The 18496-nt window shown below is 49.5% G+C and overlaps 3 protein-coding genes across 13 annotated transcripts in view; 2 read left to right on the plus strand and 1 right to left on the minus strand.

The window, feature by feature from the left end:
- Positions 1 to 18496, minus strand: part of UBAP2 (ubiquitin associated protein 2) — a 127968-nt gene that overhangs the window by 40349 nt on the left and 69123 nt on the right. For 7 of the 11 annotated variants that reach the window (XM_054811185.1, XM_054811184.1, XM_054811183.1 and 4 more), the window contains 5 exons: positions 16707 to 16890; positions 14116 to 14182; positions 12632 to 12827; positions 11330 to 11421; positions 10385 to 10435 (listed from right to left, as the gene is read on the minus strand). In XM_054811185.1, coding sequence (XP_054667160.1) covers positions 10385 to 10435; positions 11330 to 11421; positions 12632 to 12827; positions 14116 to 14182; positions 16707 to 16890 — 590 coding nt within the window. The remainder of the gene's footprint in view (positions 1 to 10384; positions 10436 to 11329; positions 11422 to 12631; positions 12828 to 14115; positions 14183 to 16706; positions 16891 to 18496) is intronic. The other 4 variants (XM_054811182.1, XM_054811180.1, XM_054811177.1 and 1 more) reach the window with 1 other exon arrangement.
- LOC129199966 (interferon-like) lies at positions 1794 to 2369 on the plus strand. Its single transcript, XM_054811208.1, has one exon. The coding sequence runs from the start codon at positions 1794 to 1796 to the stop codon at positions 2367 to 2369; it is 576 nt and encodes a 191-aa protein (XP_054667183.1).
- LOC129199968 (interferon-like) lies at positions 4909 to 5484 on the plus strand. Its single transcript, XM_054811210.1, has one exon. It carries the CDS (start codon positions 4909 to 4911, stop codon positions 5482 to 5484), a length of 576 nt encoding a protein of 191 aa, XP_054667185.1.

An 18496-nucleotide genomic window follows, 5' to 3' on the forward strand; every position in this document is an offset into this window, starting at 1 on the left:
TCTAGCGATAGGACAAGGGCTCAGGGGTTTAAACTAAAACGGGGGGAGATTCGCAACAGAGAGAAGGAAGACACGTTTTACCATGAGGCTGGCGAAGCGCCGGCACAGGTTGCCCACCCCCCACCCCCCAACCACGAGGTGGTCGATGCCCCAGCCCCAGAAACATTCAAGGTCGGGTGGGACGGGGCTCTGAGCAACCCCATCGAGTTGAAGATATCCATGCTCATTGCTGGCAGGGTGGACCAGGCGACCTTTAAAGGTCGCTCCCAACCCAAAAACCGCTCGATGCTTCTACGAAGGAGAGGCACGCCAGAGATCGCTTGGATTGGGCCGAGGTCCGCTGCTCTTGACGCTTCGGGCGTTCGTCACGACAACTCTCCCGTTGCGCTGCTCGAAAACACCTTGCCGCACCACCTATTCTAGTCCAGGGCAACGCACGCAAGCTCCAGCCACGCACCTCCGACATCAGCCTACCTCCTGCAGCGACGGCACCTCGGTACGCCGAATCACCGCGCGCTCTGCCACCATCCCAAGCACAGCATCCACCGACACAGCCTTGCCTGGCAAGACCGTGGCTCCCAGCTTGCCACCGCCTTGCCGCCGCCGCCGCCACCACCACCACCAGCGCACACGCGTTTCCCCTGCTCCAAAAGCTTACCGAGCACGTGGGCCAGCGCCTCTCAGGCAAGCAGAACGCCATGCTTGCTCTGGCAAGGGGCCTGAAAACCTCAGCCACTGACACCTCCACCTCCTCCTCCCCCTGGCCTTCGACAACTCCATCAGCTGGCTCAGATCCACCTCCAGAGGACTCCTGGACACCCCTCCCTCTAGGGGCGCAGGGGCTCAGGCCGTCCCAAACGCTAGACCCTTCGCTTACGGGCCACGTTGTCTTCTGTGCTCTCCAGACACCTCGGCGGGCAAGGAGGCAGAGAAAACACAACGAGACCCCTGCTACGGGGGCACACGACTGGCACCGCAGCCAGGGACCCAACGCGGCGCTGCCGGCAACAGCCCCGGCAGCAGGAGGAGCAGAACTCTCCCCTCTTCCCTCCTCCTTTTCCTGAAGCCTTTCCTCCTGCCTTTCTTCCCCAACCTCACCGCCTCCAAACACCGGAGCCGGGGCAGCTCCACCCAGCAACACATCCAATGCTCACGTGCCCACACCCAGAGCCACCTCCTCGCAAGCCGCCGCCGCCACCCCCAGGCCCTCGCTCCAGGATAAGGGCTCCCCGGGCTCTGCCAAGTGACATCACAACCCTTCCCAGCACCAACAGAAAAGACCAGCTAAGATGAAAGCAAAGGCGAGCCACAAGCAAAAGGAAAACAGACCACAACCAACACCAGGGCACGACAGACGGAAAGAGACACTTGGCCAGGAAGGGAAACTTCAGCCCCACAACAGAGGCAGCAACAGGGAAACCCTGACACCCCTCCCCGGCACAGCTGCCCCCGAGGGCTCTGCCCCAGCCAGCGCTTTCGCATCCCCTACTCAACCACTACAGCCAACCCAACCCCAACACACCACCAGCAAAGCACCGCCACCGACCGCCATCCCTCCCTCCCCAAGCACGGCCGCCCCACCAACACACTTCCCCAAGAATACCACAGCCGCCAGCCAAAACTGAGAACGCAACCAGAAACTCGCTGCAATCGGAAAGCGAGGAAGGGAAAGCCGCGGCACCGCATAAAGCCGGCCACCTAGCAGCACCCCAAGCACAGCGCCCACCCGCACCGCCACCAAGCCCGACCAGGCTCCCGCCCAGCACCACCCACGCAGCGCACACAGCCCCACCATGGCTGCGCACGCAACCCCACAGCCCTGCCCGCGGCACGGCGCCCCGGCGCTCCTGCTCCTCCTGACGGCTCTCGCCACCGCCCTCGCCTGCCACCACCTGCGGCCACGCCACGCCACCCTCACCTGGGACAGCCTCAACCTCCTCCAGGCCATGGCTCCCAGCCCGCCACAGCCCTGCCACCACCAGCAGCCGCCATCCTTCCCCGACACCCTCCTCCACGACAACCACACGAACCAAGGCGCCGCCACCGCCCTCCACATCCTCCAGCACCTCTTCGACACCCTCAGCAGCCACAGCACCCCCCGCCACTGGGACGCCCAGGCACGCCACCTACTCCTCAACAACCTCCACCACCACATCCAGCAGCTCCAGCAATGCCTGCCAGCCAACGGGACGCGCTTCAAAAGGCAAGGGCCCCGCAACCGGCTGCTCAGCATCGACAAGTACTTCAGCCGCATCCACGACCTCCTCCACGCCCACAACCACAGCGCCTGCGCCTGGGACCACGTCCGCCTTGAAGCTCGCGCCTGCTTACAACACCTCCACCGCCTCACCCGCGACACGCGCAGTTAGCCCAACGGCCCCACGCACCCCCACCACCGCTTCTGGACCGCCACCCCATCCCTCCCCACCTCTGTCCTCCCGCCTCCTCCCCTCGCCCAGGGGCAGGAGCCCCTGACAGAACGGCCCTGCACCCTGAGCCTCCCCTGACTGCTCCCCTATTTATTATGGAACTCGGCCTATTTATTTTGACAATGGCGTCGATCTATTTATTCACCTATTTATTCGACAGAAAATAAAGGCCTCTGGCAAAAAGCTCAACAGCGCCTCTCGTCTCAGAAGCACGCCAACCAGCCTTTGGGGTGGGGGGAAGCGACCTCCACTCAACCCCTACTCGCTCCAAACAGGGGCTCGCCACGGCCCGTGCCCGCTCTTCTCTCGGGCGCCTCCTCCCCAAGGAGGCACTGTCCTCCACCGCTCTGGAAAACCTCTCCCAGGGTTTAACCACCGTCCTCAGAAGCACCTCGTCGGCCCTTGTCTCCTCAGCATCTTCCACCTCCCATCCCCGCTTCAGACCGACCGATGATCAGCAGCTCCCCAGCCCTCAGTACCAGGGAGACACGGGCCTGTTGGAGCGGGTCCAGAGCAGGGCCACAAACACCGTCAGAGGGGTGGAACACCTCTCCGACGAGGACCGGCTGAGAGACTTGGCCTTCTTCAGCCTGCACAAGAGAAGGCGCCGGGGACACCTTCTGGCGGCCTTTCCCTACTTACGGGGGGCTCGCAAGAAAGATGGGGACAGACTTTTTAGCAGGGCCTCTAGCGATAGGACAAGGGCTCAGGGGTTTAAACTAAAACGGGGGGAGATTCGCAACAGAGAGAAGGAAGACACGTTTTACCATGAGGCTGGCGAAGCGCCGGCACAGGTTGCCCACCCCCCACCCCCCAACCACGAGGTGGTCGATGCCCCAGCCCCAGAAACATTCAAGGTCGGGTGGGACGGGGCTCTGAGCAACCCCATCGAGTTGAAGATATCCATGCTCATTGCTGGCAGGGTGGACCAGGCGACCTTTAAAGGTCGCTCCCAACCCAAAAACCGCTCGATGCTTCTACGAAGGAGAGGCACGCCAGAGATCGCTTGGATTGGGCCGAGGTCCGCTGCTCTTGACGCTTCGGGCGTTCGTCACGACAACTCTCCCGTTGCGCTGCTCGAAAACACCTTGCCGCACCACCTATTCTAGTCCAGGGCAACGCACGCAAGCTCCAGCCACGCACCTCCGACATCAGCCTACCTCCTGCAGCGACGGCACCTCGGTACGCCGAATCACCGCGCGCTCTGCCACCATCCCAAGCACAGCATCCACCAACACAGCCTTGCCTGGCAAGACCGTGGCTCCCAGCTTGCCACCGCCTTGCCGCCGCCGCCGCCACCACCACCACCAGCGCACACGCGTTTCCCCTGCTCCAAAAGCTTACCGAGCACGTGGGCCAGCGCCTCTCAGGCAAGCAGAACGCCATGCTTGCTCTGGCAAGGGGCCTGAAAACCTCAGCCACTGACACCTCCACCTCCTCCTCCCCCTGGCCTTCGACAACTCCATCAGCTGGCTCAGATCCACCTCCAGAGGACTCCTGGACACCCCTCCCTCTAGGGGCGCAGGGGCTCAGGCCGTCCCAAACGCTAGACCCTTCGCTTACGGGCCACGTTGTCTTCTGTGCTCTCCAGACACCTCGGCGGGCAAGGAGGCAGAGAAAACACAACGAGACCCCTGCTACGGGGGCACACGACTGGCACCGCAGCCAGGGACCCAACGCGGCGCTGCCGGCAACAGCCCCGGCAGCAGGAGGAGCAGAACTCTCCCCTCTTCCCTCCTCCTTTTCCTGAAGCCTTTCCTCCTGCCTTTCTTCCCCAACCTCACCGCCTCCAAACACCGGAGCCGGGGCAGCTCCACCCAGCAACACATCCAATGCTCACGTGCCCACACCCAGAGCCACCTCCTCGCAAGCCGCCGCCGCCACCCCCAGGCCCTCGCTCCAGGATAAGGGCTCCCCGGGCTCTGCCAAGTGACATCACAACCCTTCCCAGCACCAACAGAAAAGACCAGCTAAGATGAAAGCAAAGGCGAGCCACAAGCAAAAGGAAAACAGACCACAACCAACACCAGGGCACGACAGACGGAAAGAGACACTTGGCCAGGAAGGGAAACTTCAGCCCCACAACAGAGGCAGCAACAGGGAAACCCTGACACCCCTCCCCGGCACAGCTGCCCCCGAGGGCTCTGCCCCAGCCAGCGCTTTCGCATCCCCTACTCAACCACTACAGCCAACCCAACCCCAACACACCACCAGCAAAGCACCGCCACCGACCGCCATCCCTCCCTCCCCAAGCACGGCCGCCCCACCAACACACTTCCCCAAGAATACCACAGCCGCCAGCCAAAACTGAGAACGCAACCAGAAACTCGCTGCAATCGGAAAGCGAGGAAGGGAAAGCCGCGGCACCGCATAAAGCCGGCCACCTAGCAGCACCCCAAGCACAGCGCCCACCCGCACCGCCACCAAGCCCGACCAGGCTCCCGCCCAGCACCACCCACGCAGCGCACACAGCCCCACCATGGCTGCGCACGCAACCCCACAGCCCTGCCCGCGGCACGGCGCCCCGGCGCTCCTGCTCCTCCTGACGGCTCTCGCCACCGCCCTCGCCTGCCACCACCTGCGGCCACGCCATGCCACCCTCACCTGGGACAGCCTCAACCTCCTCCAGGCCATGGCTCCCAGCCCGCCACAGCCCTGCCACCACCAGCAGCCGCCATCCTTCCCCGACACCCTCCTCCACGACAACCACACGAACCAAGGCGCCGCCACCGCCCTCCACATCCTCCAGCACCTCTTCGACACCCTCAGCAGCCACAGCACCCCCCGCCACTGGGACGCCCAGGCACGCCACCTACTCCTCAACAACCTCCACCACCACATCCAGCAGCTCCAGCAATGCCTGCCAGCCAACGGGACGCGCTTCAAAAGGCAAGGGCCCCGCAACCGGCTGCTCAGCATCGACAAGTACTTCAGCCGCATCCACGACCTCCTCCACGCCCACAACCACAGCGCCTGCGCCTGGGACCACGTCCGCCTTGAAGCTCGCGCCTGCTTACAACACCTCCACCGCCTCACCCGCGACACGCGCAGTTAGCCCAACGGCCCCACGCACCCCCACCACCGCTTCTGGACCGCCACCCAATCCCTCCCCACCTCTGTCCTCCCGCCTCCTCCCCTCGCCCAGGGGCAGGAGCCCCTGACAGAACGGCCCTGCACCCTGAGCCTCCCCTGACTGCTCCCCTATTTATTATGGAACTCGGCCTATTTATTTTGACAATGGCGTCGATCTATTTATTCACCTATTTATTCGACAGAAAATAAAGGCCTCTGGCAAAAAGCTCAACAGCGCCTCTCGTCTCAGAAGCACGCCAACCAGCCTTTGGGGTGGGGGGAAGCGACCTCCACTCAACCCCTACTCGCTCCAAACAGGGGCTCGCCACGGCCCGTGCCCGCTCTTCTCTCGGGCGCCTCCTCCCCAAGGAGGCACTGTCCTCCACCGCTCTGGAAAACCTCTCCCAGGGTTTAACCACCGTCCTCAGAAGCACCTCGTCGGCCCTTGTCTCCTCAGCATCTTCCACCTCCCATCCCCGCTTCAGACCGACCGATGATCAGCAGCTCCCCAGCCCTCAGTACCAGGGAGACACGGGCCTGTTGGAGCGGGTCCAGAGCAGGGCCACAAACACCGTCAGAGGGGTGGAACACCTCTCCGACGAGGACCGGCTGAGAGACTTGGCCTTCTTCAGCCTGCACAAGAGAAGGCGCCGGGGACACCTTCTGGCGGCCTTTCCCTACTTACGGGGGGCTCGCAAGAAAGATGGGGACAGACTTTTTAGCAGGGCCTCTAGCGATAGGACAAGGGCTCAGGGGTTTAAACTAAAACGGGGGGAGATTCGCAACAGAGAGAAGGAAGACACGTTTTACCATGAGGCTGGCGAAGCGCCGGCACAGGTTGGCCCCCCCCCCCCCCCCAACCACGAGGTGGTCGATGCCCCAGCCCCAGAAACATTCAAGGTCGGGTGGGACGGGGCTCTGAGCAACCCCATCGAGTTGAAGATATCCATGCTCATTGCTGGCAGGGTGGACCAGGCGACCTTTAAAGGTCGCTCCCAACCCAAAAACCGCTCGATGCTTCTACGAAGGAGAGGCACGCCAGAGATCGCTTGGATTGGGCCGAGGTCCGCTGCTCTTGACGCTTCGGGCGTTCGTCACGACAACTCTCCCGTTGCGCTGCTCGAAAACACCTTGCCGCACCACCTATTCTACTCTAGGACAACACTCTACGTGGTATGAATCCTTACAATTTTCTCCTGTTCAGCCTTACTCTTGTACTTAAGGGACAGGTTAAGTAATTTTTTTCTCCGTGTGCTTTAATCTATTGATTTTAGAGCAGTTATTACCCATTGATTTATTTTGTCTCCACTTTTTTTACTCCCTGGAAATAACGTCAATAATTTTAAGTTCCTGGCTCTTCAGAACCAAACCTTCCCATGAAGAGGCATGCTCTTCTGTAGTCCCTGCATGGCCCTCTGATATCGCGATATTGAAAAAAGCACTTCTGCCCAGAGAGTAAGATAAAACTGAATCAACAGACAGGAAGTACAGTGTGACAGAATTTGTACAGCACTGCTCAAAAACATTTTGTCTGCTACCAACATAGTCATGTGTATTGGATTCGCATGGCAAGATTTTGGTAGCAGGGGGGCTACAGAGAAGCTGCTAGAATTTTTCCCTATGTCTGACAGAACTAATGCTTGTTGGCTTTAAGACTGATCTGCCACTGGTCAAGGCCGTGCCCATCACGAACAGTGGTAGCACCTCTGGGATAACATAGCTAAGAAGAGGAAAAAAAAAAAAACCAGCAGCATTCTGCAACCAGAGGGAGGAGTAAGAACGTGTGAGAGGAACAACTCTGCAGACACCCAGGTCAATGAAGGAGGATGGGAAGGAGGTGCTCCAGGCAACAGAGTAGAGATTCCCCTGTAGCCTGTGGTGAAGACCATGGAGGTGCAGGCTGTCCCCCTGCAGCCCAAGGAGGATGATGGTGGAGCAGATACCCACCGGCAGCCCAGCAAGGACCCCACACCGAAGCAAGTGGAGGCACCTGAAGGAGGCTGTGACCTCGTGGGAAGCCCATGCTGGAACTGTCTCCTGGCAGGACCTGTGGACTTGTGGAGAGAGCAGCCCAGGCTGGAGCTGTGCACATATTAGTTGCACAGACCTGAAATATTATAAATTATCTCTTTCTGTAGGTTAAGACAACCCAGTGCAACCTCATTCTTCTGTATTTCTTATCTCTTGGTCTTTATCTAGACCAAGAGTTAACAATCTCCATACAGCAGCAAGCACGAAGTGATTCTGAGGAGTGACTACAGCCCTGAGTACCGTAGTGACAATTATCATAAATAAATTTGAAAAATACAGTTTTCTATTACTTTACAGTGTGTGTTGGGTTTGCATGGCAAAGTTTTGGTAGCGGGGGGGCGGGGGGGTGCAGCTACAGGGGTGGCTTCGGTGAGAAGCTGCTAGAAGCTTCCCCTGTGTCTGACAGAGCCAATGTCAGCCAGCTCCAAGACGGACCCGCCGCTGGCCAAGGCCAAACCAATCAGCACCTCTGTGATAACATATTTAAGAAGGGAAAAAAAACAGAGAGCACTTTTGCAGCCATAGAGAGGAGTGAGAAGATGTGAGAAACTCTGCAGACACCAAGGTCAGTGCAGAAGGAGGGGCAGGAGGTGCTCCAGGTGCCGGAGCAGAGATCCCCCTGCAGCCCGTGGTGAAGACCATGGTGAAGCAGGCTGTCCCCCTGCAGCCCATGGAGGAGGGATGTGGGGGTGTAGAAATTCCACCTGCAGCCCATGGAGTACCCCATGCTGGAGCAGGTGGAGGCACCTGAAGGAGGCTGTGGCCCGTGGGAAGCCCACACTGGAGCAAGTTCCTGGCCGGACCGGTGGACCCGTGGAGAGGGGAGCCCACGCCAGGGCAGGTTGGCTGGCAGGACTTGTGACCCCATGGGGGACCCACGCTGGAGCAGCCTGTTCCTGAAGAACTGCATCCCGTGGAAGGGAGCCATGCTGGAGCAGTTCATGAAGAACTGAAGCCCACAGGAAGGACTCGGGAAAAGTTTGTGGAGGACTGTCTCCTGTGAGAGGGACTCCACGCTGGAGCAGGAGAAGAGTGTGAGGGGTCCTCCCCTGAGGAGGAAGAAGCAGCAGAGACAATGTGAAGTGACCACAACCCCCATCCCCCTGCACCTCTTCGGGGGAAGAGGTAGAGAAATTGGGAGTGAAGTTAAGCGTGGGAAGCAGGGCGGGGGGGGGCGGGGGGTGGGGAGGGAAGAGAGCTTTTTGTCTTTTCTGATTATCCTGGTCTTATTTGATTGGAAATAAATTCATTTCCCCAAGTCGAGTCTGTTTTGCCTGTGACAGTAATTGGTGAATGATCTCTCCCTGTTCTTATCTTGACCCACAAGCCTTTCGTTATATTTTTTCTCTCCCTTATCCAACTGAGGAAGGAGAATGACAGAGTGGCTTGGTGGGCACCTGGCATCCAGCCAGGGTCAACCCACCACATCATGTCTCTCTCCCAGAACTGCAAATAATTTGTCATTGTGCTGCTCTGAAAATAATCCCAATTCATTTCAGTTGACAATTCTTCCAAGAATCATGCCTTCATCAGTGTTCTGGGTTTTGGCTGGGATAGAGTTAATTTTCACAAGAAGCTGGGAGGGGACACAGCCAGGACACCTGACCCAAACTAGCCAAAGGGATATTCCATACCATATGATGTCATGCTCAGTATATAAGGGGGGAGCTGACCAAGGACTATGGGTCACTGCTCTGGGACAGGCTGGGCATCAGGTTCCAGGCGGTGAGCAAATTGCATTATGCATCACCTGCTTTGTATATTCCTTTGTTAGTACTGTTGTTGTTGTTTTCCTCTCCCTTTGCTGTCCTAGTAAACTGTCATTATCCCAACGTACAAGTTTTACCTTTTTCCTTCCCATTCTCCTCCCCATCACACCACAGGCAGTGGGGTGGGAAGGAGTGACCAAGCGGCTGTTAGCTGCTGGCTGGTGCTAAACCACGGCAACTGGGTAGTTAAAATCTTCATTAATACACTCAACTTTTTTTTTTTAATTCAGGACATGCAGCTGGACAGGGTTTTGTCTGGGACACCCCTATACTCACCTTTGACTACCTGACTCTGGCTGTCCCCAAACACCACATGGAAGACCTGGTACTGACTTGGACCTTTAACTATGGCATTTGTTCAGTGATATTTTTCCAGATCACTGCTTGTTGTTCCATTTCTGCCTCTAGGGATAGATTTCATCACTTAATCCTGTGACTTCTCTCAGTTACATACTACCAAACTTCCTCTCCAAGTTCCTTATCCTAGTTTTCTGAAAACAAAATTCTTTACCTCTCCACAATTTAGGCTGAGGCTCTTTGTGAATCTGTCTGGGAGCTCAGTTTCTCTCATGCCATTTACATTCCAGATCCAGGTAAGGAAGAAAACTTCATATACTCTCCCTCCTGCAGCTCACTTGCATTTGTTGCCATGATGCATACACAAAGATATCTACCTACAAGCACCTTCAAAACCTGTCTGATGCACCTACTGGCTGGCAAATTGTGTACTTGTTGTTTACCCCTATCTCTTGGTAAAAGAAAACATTCACACTCAAATTTCAACTAGATTTGACAAGATGTCACACTGTTGCTACAACAATTAAAAATTTCTCCACTCAAAAGCACAGAGCACACTTGCTTCTATGTATGGAATTTGCAGATGGACAAATGCATGATGCAACAGTTGTTCTATGTCAATTTACACCACCTAGAGAAACTGTTTGTGGATATTTAAAAAACCCCATAATATAGAGCATAAGGATAAGCTCTTAATCATCATCAAATGAACCAATTTGTGTTGCACGAATGATCGACACTGAAGCTAACTTGTTTAAAATTAAATAAACCAAGCCATTTACTTACCATTGGCAGCCTGGATTGAAGCATCTGGAGATCATCATAACCATAAATCTGCTTGAAAACAGATAAAAATACAACATCATTATAACACTTCTCTCTGATGCTGACCAATTTGGGTCTTTAAAGACAGTCTGACCCAGGCCGAGTCTATTTTAAAGGTGTACAGCTCTATGTCATATTGTGCTATAATGGTGCACTGTATCATTTTAAGGCTAGTACAGCTAAGCTTAAAATGGCTTGTCACTCTGATGTTGTTTCTTGGTGACAGCAGTCCTCTGAGGAGAGTTTGACTTCCCACCTTCAACACTGTTTTCACAAATGCATCATTCATCAACTTGTGAAAAATCTACAGGGCATTCAGATTTGGGAGTAAGAGCAACAGCTGCCTTTGCTGCAATCGTTACTTCTGAGAATACCAGGATTTAAGATTTAGTGACTAGACCACAAAGCAACCTATGGTATCCCCTTGCATTCAGTGTGATACAGAAAGATGATTAGAATAAAGTTGCTCATTCAAAAAACAGATAACCAAAAATATGTTGATCCTGGTCAGATATCAAAAAGCTACATGCAATCTTTCAAAGCATCATGGACAGGACACATGGCACATTTCAACCATTACTATAGTAAATCTATTCCAGTAACGCAAACCTGAATGAGCCTAATTTTACTCAAAGGGCCTAAAACCTGGTATCACTGAAAATCACAGCATCATGCATGTTTAGCTTCAACAGCAGCCAGATCAGGTCTGTACCAACAGTTCTGCAGTCTACTATCAACAATAAACCGTCACTGAATATATTTCACATATTCTTCAGCATTTGGAACAATGATTCCAGGTTCAACACGTGGCAACAGAAATGCCTTGGCATAGATAGCAGTAGCTCCGGAGGGTCCACTTGCACCAAGGGTTTAGCGATCAAGGACAGGAATAATTAAACTGCTTACTGGGTAGGCAGGTAGAAGTCCTCCAGGTCCCACAATATACTGGTTATGCAACAAGGGCGGCACACCTTGGGGCAGGTTTGGGGGAGTTTTGCCTGTAGAATCAAAATACAGACACTTTAACAAGCCTTTAGAAAAGAAAAGGCTTCAGCATTGAGACAAGATAGCTCACAAGCCCTGGCAAGAATTTTGTGCTGGTTGATGAAAATGCTCAAAATAGCCTGAAGAGTTTAACCATGCCTCAATAAAGGGAAAGCACAGGCTACTTAAGACTGAAAATTGTCCCATCAGAGCACAGTACGATTATGTCATTTACTTTGCCCAAGATAGTTACAAGAATTACAGAAACTTCTCTTTTCCTCAGTCCTCTCCTGAAGGCAAAGTTTAGGCATTGTTCTCAATCTAAGAGGAAATTCTCTCCTTTCATTTTCTGCTCTGTCAAACACATTCTCCCTTATCGCCAGCAACAGACTGGAAAGCACTAAATGTTGCCAGTGTACTTTTTGGAGCTGAGAATACCAAAGAGAAAACTGAAACAGCTTCAGTTGCCTCCATGAAGCAATTCTAGGAAGCAGAAGAGTAAAAAAAATGCACTTTGGCCAGCCATCAGACACTTCCTTTACAAGGTATGGGAATGAGAAGTAAGAAATCCTTCTCTAAGTTTGATCTTAATAGTTAAATCATTCACCTCCCTCCACAGGATTTCCTTTTAGCAGTTCAGGTCAATCACAGAAGCAAGAGAGAATTTAGCATTGCTTCCACTTCAGTGGAAGAAGCCTTCCCACCTTCTCCCTCTGTGGCCCCTTTTTCTGAAGTGCTATTTGCTGTGGAATGACCCAGACATCAGACACTTTACTTCCTTTCCGTAGATGTGGCAGTAGGGATGTGGCATATGATAATGAGGACACTGCAGTATATTTTGATACTGCTAAATGAATTCAAGTCACAGAGAAGACTGGAATTAAAACTAATGTGAACTCACAGTCAAGAGCTGATCACAACCTGGCATACAAACTGGGTGATCTCCTAGCTCAAAATTTCCAAAGTCAGAACTTCTCTGGTGCCTATTTATAAAGCTCTCTGAGGATGGAATGTGCTATATAAATGCCATGTAACATCCTAACAAATATTTCAAATACACAAATCCAGGCAATGTTATTTTATACACCAGCAGATAAAGCATGCTGAAAATAATAGTCAAGAGCGTGGATTTCTTAGCGTAGTTATGGCTGGTGAGATGCTCAACTGACAGCCCTGCTGACTGAAGTCCTCTGCCTATCCATAAGATCGGTTAATATTGCGAACCTGAAGACACTAAGGGAGCTGCCCGTGTGGTAGCAGCTGGTATAGACACACTGGTAACGCTCAGGCCAAGACTGTTTGTAGTGTTCATACTGCTTGCCATGCTGACAACCGAAGAGGTGGTGCTAGTGGCTGAGGTTGAAGCAGTTGAAAAGGCTGTTGAAGGCTGCAGCGAAGTTGTGTTCTCAACACTAGTGTGCTAGAAAGGAGACAAAAAGAATGAGGATAACAGAGCAAATAAACCATGGTGGAAAATGCTGGGGGGGGGGGGGGGGGGGGGGGGGCGGGACCACAACAAAACCAACAATTTTTTAAGTAACAGCAGTGCATGCAAAAGAAAAGGATACGCATTAACTACATACCAAGCAAGTAATTAGGTTGCATGCTTGTGGTTTTTAAATATTCAAAGAAAATTATTACATGAGAGTTAAATTCAAACTGCTATATCATCACGAAATTATACCACAATTCAAGTGTCACTCCATTGCATTATTTCTTGCCCTTTCCTTATATACTCCTTTAAGCTAGTACTTGTGATGTTAAATAAACTCCTGTGTTCTTCCAAAAGACAGTGTTTGTTTTCAAAATACAGGACACTTAACATCATTTCCTCAATGCACTTCTGGAATTGAAAAGATTAAGTGGTAAACTGAAACGCAGATCAGATGTATTAGCAGACCATGTGAGCATAAAGGAGTTCCTGGTTTGCATCTAGCACAACAGTGCCTTAGCTGTAAGCTGATCACACTTGCAAAACAGTGTTATCCACACACAGAAAACAAAACAACTCTGACAACAAAAAAGGACATTTGTGTAAGTGTGAATATTTAAGTTACATATTCAGTAGGGATGGAACATTACAAACCAAAATACAGGATAAAGAAAAGCAGTAGTCTATCTGCACACCCCAACTGGGATTGTACAAAAGTACCCCAACACAGTACAAGGCAGTGTCTCTCCGACTTTGGTTTGTGCAACCTCATCCAGAGCACTGTGTTCAATACCATTTGTCTTATCTCAAATGCGTTAAATACACAGGTGACAACAATGCCACATGGTAAACTCTAAAATCATCTGGCCTTTGTAATGACATGTATCATTCTATCATCTGCTTTTTGCCAGCTAACTTCTCCAGTGGAGACTGCTAACAGTTTCAGACAGCCACTTCTAAAGATTTTTGGTTTGTTTTTAATATATTTGTTACAAGAAATTATTTCTTTATTCCATTCTCCCTTGCTGGCACAAAAATTTCCTCTGTAGTTGTGTAACTGGCAAGTCTCTGTAATAGCTATTCCTGATCTAGTACAATTCACAAGTGGTAAAAGCTTTTTTTTTTACCACTAGAGGGCTGGTAGTCCTTCTTCCCCGAGATAAGGCTCTTGTTTCAGTTCTTAGGGTACTGAGACACAATGAACTTTAAGAGGGTCTTAATCATCAGATAAACTGACTATATGCCAAACATCTGTTGAAATGCAAATAGCACTTACTGCATGTGATGTGCTTGAAGACAACACTGAGGCAGGGGAGAGGCTGCTCTGATGACTGGAAAGGGAGCTAGAAACAAATTGCAAAAAATTAGTAAAATTAATTTTTCCTGGAACTATTTTAATATATATATATGTATGTATATATGCACACACAAACACAGTGTAGGTACTAGGATATTAAAGAATAAAAATTGTAGCTGCGTGTATACACGTATGTAATAGGATATCAGTTAAAATAGAAATTGTTTGTAAGGGTGTGTGTATGCGTATATATACGCAGACCTCCAGCCACGCATATATAAGTATATATATACACACCCCTACAGGCATTTTAACTAATATCCTACTATCTTTTAATGAAGAAAAAAAAAGCACAGAGACAACTATTACTAACATGAAACATCTAAACCACCATTTGTCTGTATTTATCAATGTACTATATTTTTAGAAAAACAATAGTTGCTTCAGGAATTATGTAGCAATGACTCCAAGACACAAGTCCAAAACCAGAAGGTTCCCACAACACACAGTTTGTTTCTCATTCCTTCCCTGAGCAACTGCTGCTGCCTGCCATGAGGCACAGGTATTAATTAGGTGAGACAGTGCTTTGGTTTTGACTCACTATGGTATTTCTCACATTTTAACCTGCATAACATTAGTTCAACCAATTAGAACTGCGGGCATAAGTCTGCCAAAAGCCCCAACACACCCTCAAAAGACAGGGCTCAAAAAACCCAGCAAATGAAGAACATCTGTGAAAGCCCAAAAATTACCCATACAACTACAGAATCTGGGAATTTAATCAAGGCCAGTTTGTACCACTGCACCCCAAAAAAAGCCATTTCCTCCTTGAAAAGACAAATCAGAACTATCACCTCCGTTTTACACATACCCTGTAAAATATGAAAATAAAGAATCTCTTGCTGAAAAACATCTGCAGATAACTTCAATTTAGGAAGCAATTCTGCTTTAGCACCACCTTTTTTCCCTAGCTGACTAGGCCTGTGAACTTCTGGCAATAACTGCAGTACCAACATTAATCTGTAATCCAAAGATCTTTAAATGTCTCCCTGAAAGGTGACAAATTGGTTCTTAAACATTTACACTGACAAAAGTTATACCTTACACTCAAGGTCAAGAACATAACTTACAGTACAGTGTAGAATAAACAGAATGAACACTGAACAAAGGCAAACAAAACAAAGCCAGAAAAAAATGTATGGTTTGGTGCTCAAAAAGCCCCTCCATGTGTGAAATCAGAAGCAAGAGAGATCCTAACCATAACAAGTATTTCAGTAATCTCTATGGAAATAGCCACAAGAAAAATACAGCAGTTTTCATAACAAAGCTGCAGGCTAAATTATATGCCCTAATTTAAGGGCAAAGACTTCTGGCAGCTCTTCGAGGTGTGGGACCAGAATAAATCTTTGCAGTTTCATAGATGAATTTTACCTTGATTATTTAAAAGGGTTCCCCATCTGCAGGAATTACAATGACACCACTTCAGGCAGCAAGGAAAGAAATAGTTCAGTCCAACATACAGTTTTATACCACTCCCTTGCTCACTCTCCCCAACTCTTCTAATAAGCTTTAATTCACCATCTGACCTATGATAGCAATGAAGACAAGAGCCACCAGCACAACCAAGTCAGACATGCTTGGAATTCAGGAATCATCTTTTCATGGTGCTTGGTATCTGCCCAACATCATCAATCCTCCAACTAGAATTTCTACCAACGTACACAGCTCTTCAACAAACAAATGTGGGGAAATGATGTTTCTAATGTGAATGGAGTAATTCTTGTTATTTGACACACTTAGCATTTTATTCAACAGAACATGCTAGTGTATTAAAAGAGAATCGACCATGTCCTAGCTGTCAAACAGCAAAAATCCTGATATCCCATCAAGTAAGTTTCTTACATTAACAAATACAGTGCAAAGGTGAGTATTAAAAATATAATTCAACCAGTATAGCCTCAGGATGTCACCTGCTTGAGGATGAAGCTCAAGTAACAAGCACTGAGAAAATCAGACCAATAGTGCAAATGCACTAAGCTGCGCCGAATGCACTTCCAGGAACACCACTCTGGTATTTCATAGTGTCTTAAGAAAATGTCTTAGAAAAAGAAAAAACACACGCTTTCCTTGTGGAACTATTTCTGGTCTTTTAATTTTAAGAAATACAAATATAGAGGAAACAACAATTTCTCAAAATTAGCCAGGAAGTAAACTGTTAAGGAATGATTTCAGACATGTGATGCTAAACAAACAGCAGGCACTGTGGACAAAGTAGGAAAAACAAACAGAGGAAATCAATTTAGCTGATTTAGCTGGCATAATTGAGCCCCTTGAATCACAAAGTTGTTTATACACCACGAAAACTTGAGGGCAGCAGCCGCTCTATTATTAAGAGGCAGCCCAGAGCTCATACTTTGCAAGCAGAAACATCCTGTTCTCTTCTGAGTCTTTCTCCTAATTGTAGTTAATGTCAGAAAACAGGACCCTGGTGTCCGACAGCCCCCATACACAATCACCCTCATGTTTGCCTTGTCCCAACCCCTTTTACTTTATCACAACTCCTACTGTACCTGCTTAACTGGGAAAGTGAGCTGCTGGCCAAATCACTGGACTGAGGCAGGCTGGGCAATGTTGCTGCATGCTGCGATGCTGAAGACAGAAGCGAAGCAGTGGTGGATACCACACTAGGCAGAGCACCAGCAGAAGGTAGTGAGGGAGAAGGCTCTGTCTTAGGCGTTGGAACTGATGAAGTAGCTGCAACAAGTTAAAAAGAGACATTCAAAGACAAATTCCAGCATACATGACATTCCAGCCTGGATTCAGGAACACAGTAGTATTCTCCCCTTGGTTTACAAAAACCTGACCGTTAAGAACAAGTAACAGTATTAAGCCATCTGGCTATTAAGGAAAATTCAAACAGCAACAGAATTGTTATATTTTCCCTTTAAGTTTTCAGCCTACAAAAGATTTATCATTTTCACTGCTATACTTGTAGTAACTACAGTCTTCTGCCTTTCATGTCCCACTATCTGCCCTTCACCTCCACCGTCTGGATTATTAACTTTTGCTTACAAATCAATCCTCATTTTAAAATTCCTTGCATTTGGTTCCACAAAAGTAATTTGTGCTTTTCCAGGCACTGTACAAATCTACTTTTACCTACAGCTCTGCTTCTTCATTCCAACCTACACAGCACCTTTGATGATTGAGACTTAAATTGCTGGAGTACAAGGGTCCATAGAAATTATGAGTTTGGAGTACTCAGTCAAATGTCTAATGCAGCAGAATAAAAGAAGCTACAATAAAAGGCCACAACTGAGCACAGCATTAAGCACTTTTAATGGTTAAAGAGTTGACAAGTATTGACTTACTTTATTTGACCTAGATAACAAAAAACCATTTAGGATTAATATACTTTTTAGGCTACACAGAGTAAAACTTGTTTACCACAGATGTGCCTTTCCAAATGATCGCTATACTGTAATAAGACACTAAACAGCTCTATTTCCCAATATAACTCCCAGCTGTTTCTACATTTCTCTTGTCCTGTGAAGATAATATAAAGAATTAGTGGCACTCACTCACAAATAAAACTCAGAAACAGAGTTGAGCCCTGCCTTCTACCGCGCCATGCTTCCACACCACACGAGAGACCACTAGCCAGTGGATCATCACTAACTTGCAATGCATGTGAAGACAGTCTTAGAATGGTCACCCAACAAAAGTCAGATACACACTTGGAAGTCATGCATCACAGTTTATTCACATTATTGGTTTGGTTTCCTCACTAAATGACCCAAGTCAGGTTGCTATTGGGTGCTATGCAAACAGAAATCAAGAGGTCTTGGCCTTGGCAATAAGCATGAGGGCAACTGACAACAGAGAAGGAAATTCAAGTGACAAACAGAAACATAGTTATAAAGGCAGTAACTATATCACTTGATACCTCCTGGCAAGATTCATATAAAATTAAGAAAATAACATTTACAACTCCTAATACATTTAGAGCAGGGTTCCCTTCTTGAAGCAAAAGTAGACGTCCTCAATACAAGGGACAGAATCACCACCTTCATTATGACCCCTTATAACATTGTCTGAACACGATGTGCAAGATAAATAAAACCAGGAGACAAGGAGGATGGTCAGAATTATAACACACCAGTCACGCTCTGAACTAATGGTTTAGGAAGCATGAGATCTGGATGTTAAAGGACAACAACAGCAAAGATGAGAGATGAACAGCTAAGAATATTATTAGCACAGACAAAAGGAAAAAGGAATTTTAAGAGTTTGGATGCAAGAAAAAGATACGTGGAAGATGATTCATTCCAGTTCATGTGCTTGGGAAACAGGAAAAAAA

This window comes from Grus americana, chromosome Z (genome assembly GCF_028858705.1).
Source record: "Grus americana isolate bGruAme1 chromosome Z, bGruAme1.mat, whole genome shotgun sequence".
Lineage (NCBI taxonomy): Eukaryota > Metazoa > Chordata > Aves > Gruiformes > Gruidae > Grus > Grus americana.